This window comes from Erythranthe guttata, chromosome 2 (assembly GCF_056151865.1).
Source record: "Erythranthe guttata isolate IM_541 chromosome 2, IM_541, whole genome shotgun sequence".
Lineage (NCBI taxonomy): Eukaryota > Viridiplantae > Streptophyta > Magnoliopsida > Lamiales > Phrymaceae > Erythranthe > Erythranthe guttata.
This window is the reverse complement of record NC_142534.1, coordinates 5,937,030-5,950,413: the sequence shown is the minus strand read 5'-3', so window position 1 is coordinate 5,950,413 and position 13,384 is coordinate 5,937,030. Positions and strand designations below refer to the sequence as shown.

The window sequence follows — 13,384 nt, the reverse complement described above, 5'->3', positions numbered from 1 at the left end:
TTCTATGCTACACCCGACGAAGGTCTGCACAAACTAATGTGGGTTTGTATGTATTTTTGTGTATATGAATGGTAAAAATTTACCCAATATATTTAACCAAAACATCGAGTTTAGTTAGGAGAGCTTAGCACACAAACATGCATTTGAAAAGAAAATCTAAATTATAACTTATATAGAGAGAGTTTAGTTAGAGAGTTTGACAAGGTAACAAACATAAATTAGTTAGAGATTCTAAGAAGAGTTTAGATGGAGATTAGAAGTTTATTAATTATGGGTTGTTCTACGAATAATTGTAGAGAAAAGATCAAGTATAATACAAGTATACGAATACGAGTGTGCATCGTCCCCAAAATTTGTCAAAGCATCACTAAAGAAAAAAAATTATCCACGACGAGGGAGAGAATAGATAGATGCATTTAAAAAGAGGCAAAAATGCTGAAATAGTACAATTGCAGAATATTACGGCAATTTATACATCATAGTACGATATGACTATATGTCTCTATATCTACGACAGAGAAAAAAGAAAAAACGACACAAGACGGAAGATAGACAGACAATCTTCACTTGAACAAGGGTAGAGTGATATTCCAAAAGAAGATTCATCCAACATTTGCTGCTTAACCCTGTTGCCCCCATAAACAAATAAACAAATCACATTATCAAAACTTAGGTTCACAACATCCACACACACGCACACGCACACACACACGTGAATGATAGATCCTACCTTGTTAGCAATGTTGTTGGAGAGCCAGTCCAGACCCTCGTATAGCCCTTCACCAGATGTTGCACATGTGCTCTGTATATACCTGCACCAAGACAAAAGCAGCATTGAGCCTTGTGTGTGTGTGTGAGAGAGAGAGAGAGAGAGAGAGAGAGAGAGAGAGAGAGAGAGAGAGAGAGAGAGAGAGAGAGAGAGAGAGAACGTACCAGTGACGCTGACGAAGAGAGTGAAGACCAAGCTTGTCAGTTATTTCAGCAGCATTCATAGCATTCGGAAGATCTTGTTTGTTTGCAAATACAAGTAGCACGGCGTCCCTCAGTTCATCCTAATAGGCATCTCAATCAAATCATTGTCAATATATATATATATATATATATATATATATATATATATATATATATATATATATATATATATATATATATATATATATATATATATGGCTTAAGTTTTCATGACAAGCATTAGTGGAAAAAGTCAAGAAAATGTTGGCTGGAAGAATGGGCACTGTAAAGTCTCTACCCAAGGAAAATCACATATTTGTTTTACATAATTCTGAAATTCGTTACAAAGAAAGAAAAAAAGGCGGCAAAAATGGATTAAACTGTAATGTTGGGATTAATAAATGAGTACCTCATTGAGCATCCTATGGAGCTCATCCCTGGCCTCAACAACACGATCTCGATCATTACTATCAACTACGAAAATCAGCCCTTGCGTATTCTGAAAGTAATGCCTCCACAGCGGTCGGATCTACACCAATCGAAACCACAAAATATAACGAAGTCGGAACTATACATTACAAACACCACACAATGTCACAACAATATAAAAAATGTGATAGATAATCTCAATCCAAGAGGATGCTTAAAATCATGGCATGATAAATCAAACAGCTGATATACAGCCCTTTTTTTCAATTTATCCCGTAAAGTTTTCCTCAATGTAAGTCAATTCAAACCAATCGAGCGAAATATACGAGTATAGAAGGACTTCACATATACTTAACTAAACTAGTTAAAGAACGTTACGTACCTTGTCTTGACCCCCGACATCCCAGACAGTGAAGCTTATGTTCTTGTATTCCACTGTCTCCACATTGAATCCTGGAGCAAATGGTAATAAATAACAGAATTAGTACAGATTAAACACGATGAATATAAGTGGTTTTACGAGGAATAGATCATAATCACAGGCTAAAATCTATATAGAGAACATTTGAAGTAGAAACTTATCAGTAAATGATCAATCTCAAATTATCTGATTCGTCTAAATGACATACAATGAAACACTTGGGATTTTGTTTGCCTCTTAATATATTTGCTTTTTATTGATAAAAATGAAAACGAAATGCTTAGGATTCATCAATGCTCTATGTTCTTCGTTAAACTACGACTTTTAGATATAATAACAATTTAACTTCAAAAGGGATAAAAAGAAAATTTAAAAGCCAAATCCATTTTGCCAATATTTCCATCATATAAATGTGAAATTATGGAAGAAGGATAAACCGACGAGTTATAAAATGACAAGAGCATGGATACACATTTCGTCTTCTCTCTCTATCACACACACAAGCACACACATTAATCTTCGTACGGCATACCACAACGTGCAAAACTATAAAGCGTAAATTTAGAAAATTCGAATAGAGAAAGAAGAACATACCAATAGTAGGAATAGTTGTGACTATTTCTCCGAGTTTGAGCTTGTACAGTATAGTGGTCTTACCGGCTGCATCGAGACCTACCATAAGAATCCGCATCTCCCTCTTTGCAAACAGTCGGCTGAAAAGCTTAGTGAAAGATAACCCCATTTCTCTGTATTTTACACCCAGCAAAAAATTAATTAATTAAGACTCGTCTTTTGAAAAGGTGCAGATATTCAATTCCAAATGCAAATAAAAAGTTTCTACATTTCTCAAGCTACAATATCAATCATACAACAATTGCATAAAGAACACAACATAAATTTAATCAAGTCCTTTTTATAAAAAAAAAAAACAGGATTAGTTAAAATTCACTTCAATCGAATCGGTGAAATCGAAACGATCCAGAAAACACAATTTTCAATATCTAACGGAATTATTCAACAAGGTAATACAGAAGAAAGTTAATCAACAATGTAATCGCTGAACAACTGAAACCAGAAAAAAATGAATTCCAGTAATAAAAATAAATAAAACATAAATCAGATCAAAAGAAACCAAACAAAATTAGATCAACCAATTCGCCCAATCACTCGAGAAAAAAAAAATCAATTGCGCACATGAACATACATAAAACAGAGGGTGCGTAATTAAATAATTCATAAAATGGTAATTTACACGAAGTCTGGAATCTGGATCTGCAATTCAATTGAAGAAAAAAAAACGAAATAAATTGATGAATTGGGGTTAGAGAAGATGAAGATTGTAGAGAAAGCTTACGTTGAAGAGACCAAATGTGGGAATTGTACGCTAAGATCTGAAGGAGCAGAATTTGAATTTATTTTCTGCGATTCTTTTCTTCTGTTTTCCTTTTTTCTTTTAGGCAAGGGGAATATGCTAATTCTCGAATGTTAATTAAATCCCCAAATTAGAATAAAGGAAAGGATGAATACAGTACGATTTTTACTAAATGTAAGACATTTTCTTAATTTTAACGCTTATCTCTATTTTTGGACCTATAAATATTGTAATATAAAAATTATTTTTTCATCGTTTATTTATCATTAACTTTTAAATGATTATATTTATTCTCTACAATTTTGAGTCTCAAATACATCTGAAGAAAACTCTAATTTTTTTGCCACATTTTCAACCGTATCATCCTCCAAAACGGATAAATTCATGTTCTTGGTGATTAATGATGATTAATGGTATGGTATTCTCCCAAAATAATGTCGATGAAAATAAGATGATACATATAAGTTTTGAATTTTTAAATTTTTAAATAAAATATCTATATTTACTAAAAATGGTCATGTGATATATTTCTAAAATAATGTCGTTGAAAACTAAAACAAAGATTTAACAAAATTAGATGGTATATATATATATATATATATATATATATATATATATATATATATATATATATATATATATATATATATATATATATATATATAGATATATATATATATATATATATATATATATATATATATATATATATATATATATATATATATATATTAGATTTTGACATTTTAAAATAATATGTCTTACATTTATTAAAACGGTGTCCTGTATTTATCAGCACCCTTAGAATAATGGCCAATTTTCTATAGGGACAATTTGCTAAACAACCCAAGGCACCAATTCACTTTCAAATCAGGACATATGGATTTTAGTAATTTGTTAAAAGTCATTTATTCTTCATCCATCTTCACCTAGTCAAATCCATTTAACATTGCTTTACTACTTTAGATCCCTCCAATCCCGCTCCACTCCATTAAATTGATTCATCCCTGTTCTCCGTTGCCAACGTCGAAGCTCTACACACAAACACACACACACACACACACACACACACATAATTACACACCTACATACACACATACATAACCACACACACGCACATACATACAATTTTGGTTACTTCCCTTCTCCTTCGCAATAACCTAATAATTATGGAAACCAAAAAGGAAAAACAAGAATTGTTTTGTGATGGTAGATGGTAATGTTGGTGGTGATGTACACATCAGAGATTTAAGCTTTTTTCCTTCAGTTTATTTTGACTAAGTTGTGTAACTAAACAGTGTAATTAAAATGTGCAAATAAGTTTTCTAAGCTGTCTAACTTCATAATAAAATTATATAAAATAAGGGTTCTTTTCTAAAATTTTGGTCATTGATGTAACTAAGCTTTGTAAATAAGTTTTATAAGCTGTCGCATGTCTGTGTAAGTTGTGTATGCATTTTGAGATGTATCCCTTCTTGTTTTAATTTGTTGTTCAATTTGTTTAAACTAAGTTGTTGCTTATTAATATAACTAAGTTGTGCAAATCAACGTGTCGCCGTTACTATTAGTTTTCCTATAAATAGAATTTAGACCTAGCGTCAGATCTAGAGCACTATGACTTTTAGCGAAATAATAAAATTCGTCTGTCCTTATAACTATAGAAAATATTTTTGAGGGGCATCCAACTAATTTCCTCTTTTCTATAAGCTCAATAGCCCATCCTTTAAATTCTAATTTAATTATTATTTTATCAATTAATCAATTTTGATTATTAACAATTATTGATTTTTTTTAATTTCCATTTACAATAATATTGTTTGGCAGGTCAACACAATCACATTACTATTTTTTTTTTTCATGTCAATGTTGTTTTCTCGAAATATTCATAACATTAGATTTTTTTAGGGGTCATTACAAATAAGCTCATCAATGGGTACTTATTCATAAAGAGATTTGGACAAAAAACTCCTTTACCGGTAAGTCCACACATGGTTCAGATTTTGTAAAGGACTAAAATAACCGTTCATACTTTAATATGCTCCAATTTCATCTTTAACTTTATTTAACCTCAATTTCACCCCAAATTTCACAAATTATTCAATTTTGACCCAAAACCTTTTGTTTTCAAAAAAAAGAAAATTTTCAAAAAAAAATTCCCCGCTGGATTCGGCATTGACTTTTCAATTTTTTTTCTTTTCTTTCTTTCTGTAACTTTTTTCGTTTAAACAACAATATTGCTGTGATTGGCATTAATATTAACTATATTACTGTTAAACACAGTAAAATTAACTAAACTACAGTTTAACACAGTAATATTGCTATATTAATCTCTAGCACAATAATATTAACACAACAAAACTCATTATTATTGTGTAATAGAGTAATATTACTATGTTGACCATTCAACAAATGTAAACATAATAAAAAGCCAAAAGAATTAATATTACTGTGAGTGACAATAATATTACTATAACAACAGTAATATTACCGTCAACCACAAAATATTACAATAATAGACAGTAATATTATTACGTTACTCTTTGAATAACTCAAACAAACAAAAAAATCCAAACAAAATAATAATATTGATGTGGTTGACAACAATATTACTATAACAACAGTAATATTACCGTCAACCACAGTAATATTATTGTGTTTACAATTATTTTACTGTCAACGACAGTAATATAATTACGTTGACTTGTCAACAAATCAAAAAAAAAATAACAAAAAAAAAAAATACTACGTTAATTTACTTTCAACGGCAGAACAATTACATAAATGTATTGTCAACGGCAGTACAATTACGTTAATTAACTGTCATTGACAGTATAATTACATTAATGTACTATCAGTGACAGCACAATTACGGTCAACGTTTAGCGGCGGACGTAAAAAAAAAAAAACAACTTAAAAAAAACTTTAAAAAAACACTAAAAAAAAGTCAACCCCGGAGACCGCCGGTCAACGCCGGAAACCAACGAAAAAATTCGGAAGAAAAGAAGAATTAAAAAATAGAAAAAAAATAAAAAAAAATCGAAAAGTCAACGCCGGAATCTGGCGGCAAAATTTTTTTTTTGAAAAAAAAAATGATTTTGAAAAAAAAAAGTCAAAATTGGATTTTTGTGGACAAAATTGATTAAATTGGGGTTACAATTAAGAATTTGGTATAAAAAGTTGGGGGTAATATTGGCATATACATGAATGTTTCCTTTATTTATAATAAATAGGGCAAAGTACAGTGTACACCCCTGTACTATGAAAGTTGTACCACTTTGCCCCCCTATACTATAAAACGTCCCGATTACCCCCCTCGGTTTAATTTCTGTTTGTGAAAGCTGACGTGGCACTTTGACTTTATTGCTTATAGCCGTTTTTTGTACCGTTGGATATTTTCTGACGATTTTACCCCTTTATTCAAGTATATATATGTGTGTGTTGAAGTCCTTTTCACAAGCTCATTTTTTCCTATTTTTTTGCTAAATTGCTGCATTTTTTGGCAAGTCTTTTAGCTCCATCTTTTTTGGGGTTTTTTTTTTTCTCAATCTTTTTCTCATTATTTTCCTCCTTATTTAACCATTGAAAAACCATTGTTTTTTTCTTTAAAAATTTATTAAAATGTCCGGTAGCAGCTCAAATACCGATTTTTTTTGTATTTCATGTTACAAGTCTATGCATTATTTGTCAAGTTTTTTAGGAACAACATGTAAATGCCAAAAAAATGCAGTAATTCGAACAGCTTGGACAATCAACAACCCAGGTAGAAGATTTGCAGGCTGTCTAAATTCGGATGTAATTTATTTTTCATAGCACATTCATTTACATTCTTATTGAAAAATCACATATCTATCTGTGTACAATCCACGGGCGGATCTAGGGGGTGGCCATGTATGCCATGGACCACCCTAAATCAGGAAAAAAAAATATTTATATACATTTAATATTGGTTACCTCAGTGGTAAAGTAATCCAACTTATACCTGGATGTTCAAGGGTTCGACCCCCAGGGAAAGCAAGTTGTTTTTGCTGACTTTTTTTTTTCCTCAATTTCGTGCCCTCCCAATCCCAAATTAAATTTTTTTTTTTTTCTCAAAATTTCTTCTTCCCACGATCGGCACCTCCCCCAACACTTTTTTTTTCTCCAAAACTTTTTTTTTTCCTCCAAAACTCCCTCTTTTATTTTTCCAAAAATTATTCCTATCTTCTGGAATTTGTCGGAGACAACATATAAGTCAGTGGATTTTCGAATTCAATAAAGGGAATTCCGAGAAATTGAAAGCAAATCAAAGGAAAAGGGAGCTAGGGTTTCAATTGATAAAGAGGTAAAATTGTTAATTGACAGCCGATTCGGTGGTTTACGGCTATTGTCTCAGGTGGTGGTCACCGAATTCCAGCGTGAAGTCAAGTCTGTTGTTGAAACTTTAGGAGTCGATTAGAGGTAATTAGACTTTGAATTTCATTTTTTATGATTTTTCAGATAATTTGTGCACCATGTAATTAGACTTTGAATTTCAATTTTTATGATTTTTCAGATAATTTGTGCACCATCAATCGAATTGTTTAATTGATTTTATTTAATTTATTTTACAGTATGTTGTTCAAGTTCTTTACGCCTATCCCTCGATTTTCGGAGTCTAATAATTTTACTATCGGAAATGAATCAAGAATTGAAGCCTCTCCGATTATTTCTACAACCGAGGGACCATCCGGAGAACCTTCTTCTACTCCTTCATCAAGTGATCCACAATCTTCAAATAAGGTATTCACAAAGGGGGAATATTTGGAGTTGGATCCTGGCAAAAGAACTCCAATTCTTGATTATCATCCAAATGATCAAGATGAGGTGAGAAGAGCTTATCTTGTAAATGGACCTACAAGACCCAATATGACAGAATATCCTCCTAGAAAAATTGGGAAAAGGAATCGTTCTTTTAATAATAGTTGGTATAAAGACAATGACTGGTTGGAATATAGTATAGAAAAAGAAGTTGTGTTTTGTTTGCCATGTTATTTGTGCTACGATGGTACTAGTAATTCTGCATTTGTGATTGAAGGTTTTAGGTGTTGGAATCTAAAAAACAAGTTGAATACACATGTTGGTGAACTCAGTAGTCATCATAGAAATTGTGTCAAAGCATGTGCGAATGTTATGAAGAAAAATCAAAGTATTGAGTCTTCATTTGTAAAGCATAGTACAAAAGCTGAAGCTGATTATCTTGTTCGTGTAAAAGCATCACTTGAAGCAGTCAAGTTTCTTGTCAGAGGTGGAATTGCGTTTAGGGCACATAATGAAGGGGAAAATTCTATTTATAAGGGCCATTTTCTAGAATTAATTTATCGAAGCATTGGGGAGAAACAATGAGAAAATAGCAGAAGCATTTAAAAGTGGTGGAGGAAATTGTAAGATGACTTCTCCTATTATTCAAAAAGAACTTGCAAATGCATGTGCCGTTGAAACTGTTAAAAAAATAGTTGAAGAAATTGGAGATGGTTTCTTTAGTGTTCTTGTTGATGAGTCCGGTGATTGCTCTGGTAAAGAACAAATGGCAGTAGTTGTGCGTTTTATTGATGATAGATGATTTATTGTCAAACGATTTATTGGCATTGTTCATGTTGAGGATACAAGTGTGAAAGCGCTTAAAGATGCTCTTGAAACTTTGTTGTCGGGATTTGGATTGTGTATATCTAAAATTCGAGGACAAGGATATGATGGAGCAAGTAACATGAAAGGTCAATTTGGTGGATTGAAAACTTTGATTCAAAAAGAGAATCCACAAGCCTATTATGTGCATTGTTTTGCTCACCAACTTCAATTGGCTCTTGTTTCAATGGCTCGGAAGCATGAAGATGTTGATTGGTTTTTCCTTGAAGTGTCACGTATTGTAAACTTTCTACGGTCTTCTAACAAACGACAATCTTTGCTTCGAAAAAAACAAGTTGCTCATTTTGCAAATTTAATTGAGGATGAGTTAGTGGAAACGGGTACCGGTTTGAACCAAGAGTTGTCTATTGCAAGAGCGGGTGATACACGGTGGGGATCTCACTTTCGGACTCTTAGTAGGTTGATTGATTTGTTTACTCCCATTATTGAAGTGCTTGAAGATTTGAAAAGTGATAGATATTCAAAGGGTGAACCAAAAAGTTTATTATTTGTCATGCAAACTTTTGGTTTTGTTTTTATGTTGCATTTAATGGTTGAGGTTTTGTCGTTGACAAATGATTTGTCTCAACCATTACAAAAGGGAGATCAAGATATTGTGACCGCCATGCAACTTGTCCAAGTAAGTAAGAAAAGGCTTCAACAAATGAGAGATAATGGGTGGGAAGCATTTTATGAAAAAATGGTGGATTCTTGTGGTAATCTTGAAATTGATGTGCCCAACATGGAGTCAAGGTATGTGAAAGGTAATAAATCCAAAAGACTAGCTCCGTTATTGACAAATCTCAATTATTTCAAGAACGATTGATTTTTACATGTCATAGATTTTGTAATGAAAGAGTTGGGTGATCGATTTACACCGGAAAATGTTGAGTTGTTGAATTGTGTAGCATGTTTGAATCCTTATTCTTCTTTTCAAGATTTTGACATTAAATCACTTGTGAGGTTGGCAAGATTCTACCCAAATGACTTTGAGGATGTTAGTGATAAGGAGTTGTCTAGCCAACTTGAGACTTATATTGAGTGTGTCAAGATGGACGATAATTTTTCCAAGTTGAAGGGTATTTCGAATCTATGTAGGGCTCTTGTTCGTACAAAAAAACACAAGACATTTGGATTGGTGTACACACTTTTGAAGCTAGCTTTGTCATTACCGGTGGCCACGACAAGTGTTGAGCGAGTATTTTCTGGCATGAAATATGTGAAGAATGAGTTGAGAAATCGAATGGCAAATTCATGGCTTAATGATTGCTTGGTGGCATTTGTGGAAAAAGAAGTGTTTATTACAGTCGATGATCTAGATATTATCAAGCGTTTTCAAGCCATGAGTAAGAGAAGAATGCATATACGCTTGGACTAGAAATAATTTTTTAATCTGAGTTGTAATTGAAACATTATTATTATTTAAATTTTTTTTCTATACGGCATACCCTAAGTTTTTATGCTGGATCCGCCACTAAATCTAATACACATTTCTCAACAGAAGCTAGATGGTTGCAAAATTTTTGAGTGGATTGAGCCTCCAATTTGTCTAAAGGGACTAGAGATTGGGCAAGGATTTCATAGATTCTTGGATCAAAAGAATGAAAAGATCAAGATACTAGAGACAGAGAATGAAAAATTAAAGTTGAACAATGAGGAAGTTCATAAAATTGCTCTTAATATGATAAGAGCAAACAAGGAAATAATGAGCAAAATTCATACTCTAGAATTTGAAGTGTCCATGTACAATAAGATATTTAGAATTGTCAAGATATTTGTAATATTTATATGCTTTATAGTCCTATGTACATGGGTTACGAAAAACTCTGAAAATCAAAAAGAGGGTCCTCTGTACCTACACTAAACTATTTCAATGAAGTTACAATTTTCTCAAGCATAAGTACACAGCCACCAATTAAGTTCACATCCTCAAAATACAAGTCAAAATACTTCAGTCACCAAAATACATTAATGAACACTTCCAAAATACATCAAACATTTAATAATCACCAAAATACATCAAAAAAATTTACAACTACCAAAATGCATTAAGTATCAAAGAAACAGTAAGGACAAAAAAGATTCAAAAAATTGCACAAAATACCAAGCTTTTTAGGATTCCCCAATATCAGTGATGACAGCAAATCTGTTTGAATTTGATATTTTTGAACTTGACCTGTTGGAGAACAATACACTTCCAAACCTTGTGTTGTGCACTTGCATCTATATGAATGCACATTATATGAGAAAAATGTCCAACATTAATTCAGTAAACAGTAAATATATACATAAACAATAAACATATGTAGGGGAAAAAAAAAAGAATAATAGTTGAATATATTCATTACTTGTATATCTCCACCATCTGAAAAGTTATTGACATGAACCCGTGACCTATTATTTTCTCCACTTTGTATTGGATGTCTGAATTGATTAAACATTTCGTTTCCATTCCAATTTCCAACTCCCCCTTGTGGACCATTTGCATTGCCTCTTTTACATGTGCCTTTTTTACCCCTAACATGTTGTGTGGATGCAGAAGGCCTACTACTATTTTGTCCAAGTTGCATTGCAGGCCTGTTACTTTGGCTTTGGCCAGATTGTGTAGTTGCAGAATGTGAAGTCGTTGCACCAGTGGTTGTTCCATTATTTTGCACAGATGTTCCCTACAAAAAATATATATATATATATATATATATATATATATATATATATATATATATATATATATATATATATATATATATATATATATATATATATATATATACATATAAGTTAAGACACTCATCAATCGAAATACCATAGTAAATTAATAAGTATATACTACCTAGCACATCACCTTAGTTCTTTTTATACGTTTCTTTCTTGGTTGTTCTGGTGGGGGATTTTTGCATCTTCGTATGTTATGAGTAATGTCACCACAATTTGAACAAGCTTGTACAACACCTCTTCTTGTTACTTTACCATCAATATTGATCTCATCCAACCCTTTCTTTCTAATTTTTTAGGGCCTACCAGTTTCCTTTTTGAAAGTAGGGGGCAGAATTGGAAGTGCTTGATCTTCGTTAGGTAAGGTTGACCACTGTTCGTGGTCTGTCACATGATTCATTATGTGATTGTGAGCTTTTTTATAGTATTCAACAGAGTAATAGAAGTTCACAAAGTCCTCTGGCTCTTTGTGTTCATTCAGAATAGCACAACATGCATGTCCACATGGGATCCCGGTCATATCCCATTCTTTACAGCTACATTTCTGTTTTTTTAAATCAACAGACCAAGCTTTTGATCCTTTAGTAACTTCCCACAAACCCTCTGCAGCCATAGTGCATTCAAAGTCAAATGACTTCACTTTTGTGTTGTTCAGTTTATCTTGTTGGGTTTCGGGCACGCATACGCAGCGGAAAACAAAAATTTTACGTGATTTAAACCACTTTAAAGCACACAAGTACATGCCCGACAAATTAAATCAATTAATTGCGTACCTTTGCGCTTCCAGCGAAATTAAAAACAACATACATGCTAATAAATTTAACCGAATTTAAATCAATTAACATGCTCGCAATTTAAACCAAATAACATGCTCGCAACGATTTAATCGATTACACATAATCACATAAAATCATACAAACACAAGCATGAAATCATAGTTTAAATTAAACCCTAAAACGAAACTAGGGTTTCGAGTATTTACCTCTTGACGCGTGAGGTAGGAGCGAACGATTCGTCGTGATTACTACGGAAACCAATCCGTAGAATCGGGGCAGCAATGGAGCAGCAGCAGCGGCGGTGTGGCAGCTCACGGCGGCGCGTGTACAGCACGCGCGGTTATGCGAGGCGGCGCGTGGGGCAGCGTGCGGCTTCGGCTCGTGCGTTGCTCCTCGATTCTTCGATCTACGGTCTTCCTCCTCTCGGATTTCACCTCGTATACTTCGATCTACTAAATCGTGGCACTAGACACGAAGTAGTTAGAATAAAACGGAAAGAAAATAAAGGAGAAAGAATACCGAACAAAAGCCGGCCGAGGAACGGCCGTTTCCGGCGACGGAGCGGCGGTGGTGGCGCGGTGGTGACCGCGCGGAAGAGAGGGCGAGAGAGAGAGGGTGGCCGATTAGGGTCAGGGTTTTTGTGTTTTGTGTGCTAGGGTTATAAATCATGTATTTATAGTCCCTAGCATGAAACCCTAGCGGGCTTAAGTTGGACTGGGCCCAACAGCTTAAGCTCGTTAGTTTCTTTAATCGCTCGTATCTCTCAATTCAATGATCGAAAAATTGTAACGATTACAATTTCCGAGTCATTATAATTTTCTCGTCATTACGAGTGCCATCTCTTATTTTCCAACTTTCCAAAAGTGGAAACCCTAGTTCAGTGGACTTTCTAAATTTGGAAACTTCCCGATTTAGAAAGTTCACTAACATGTTCGCTTATTCTTTTCCTTTTCTTATTCTCATTCATAATTCCAAATTACGAATGTTGGACTCAATCATATTGACTTCCAATTATGCAAAGATAAACTATTTTATCTCTGACCGTTTATTCAAAGATCTCATGTGCACGAGCAGTGTGACCCT

General features: G+C 33.2%; 3 protein-coding genes across 5 annotated transcripts; 2 read left to right on the top strand and 1 right to left on the bottom strand.

Annotated features, from left to right (window-relative positions):
- Positions 1-415: 415 nt before the first annotated feature.
- Positions 416-3,281, bottom strand: LOC105978164 (ADP-ribosylation factor). Of its 3 annotated transcripts, none has more exons than XM_088826393.1 (7): positions 3,101-3,281; positions 2,396-2,547; positions 1,763-1,833; positions 1,361-1,480; positions 934-1,052; positions 731-812; positions 416-626 (listed from the first exon to the last, which is right to left on the bottom strand). In XM_088826393.1, the coding sequence occupies exons 2-7, from the start codon at positions 2,541-2,543 to the stop codon at positions 621-623; spliced, it is 546 nt and encodes a 181-aa protein (XP_088682519.1). In that variant the 5' UTR covers positions 2,544-2,547; positions 3,101-3,281; the 3' UTR covers positions 416-620. The 3 variants fall into 3 exon arrangements, with proteins under 3 accessions (XP_088682519.1, XP_088682522.1, XP_088682516.1); XM_088826396.1 differs by having other exon boundaries at positions 3,006-3,274; XM_088826390.1 differs by having other exon boundaries at positions 3,054-3,137.
- Positions 3,282-7,763: 4,482 nt separating this feature from the next.
- LOC148772200 (uncharacterized) lies at positions 7,764-8,534 on the top strand. The gene has a single exon (XM_088814888.1). The coding sequence runs from the start codon at positions 7,764-7,766 to the stop codon at positions 8,532-8,534; it is 771 nt and encodes a 256-aa protein (XP_088671014.1).
- Positions 8,535-9,363: 829 nt separating this feature from the next.
- LOC148772199 (uncharacterized) lies at positions 9,364-10,191 on the top strand. Its single transcript, XM_088814887.1, has 2 exons — positions 9,364-9,577; positions 9,752-10,191. Exons 1-2 carry the CDS (start codon positions 9,364-9,366, stop codon positions 10,189-10,191), a joined length of 654 nt encoding a protein of 217 aa, XP_088671013.1.
- The last annotated feature ends 3,193 nt before the right edge of the window (positions 10,192-13,384 follow it).

Coding starts and splice junctions, on each gene's coding strand:
- LOC105978164 (XM_088826393.1), bottom strand. CDS start 2,543: ATGGGGTTATCTTTCACTAAGCTTTTCAGCCGACTGTTTGCAAAGAGG. Junction 1,481..1,762: donor ATGTCGGGGGTCAAGACAAG/GTACGTAACGTT, acceptor CGATTGGTGTAG/ATCCGACCGCTGTGGAGGCA. Junction 1,053..1,360: donor TCCATAGGATGCTCAATGAG/GTACTCATTTAT, acceptor GATGCCTATTAG/GATGAACTGAGGGACGCCGT.
- LOC148772200 (XM_088814888.1), top strand. CDS start 7,764: ATGTTGTTCAAGTTCTTTACGCCTATCCCTCGATTTTCGGAGTCTAAT.
- LOC148772199 (XM_088814887.1), top strand. CDS start 9,364: ATGGTTGAGGTTTTGTCGTTGACAAATGATTTGTCTCAACCATTACAA. Junction 9,578..9,751: donor GGAGTCAAGGTATGTGAAAG/GTAATAAATCCA, acceptor CTTCTTTTCAAG/ATTTTGACATTAAATCACTT.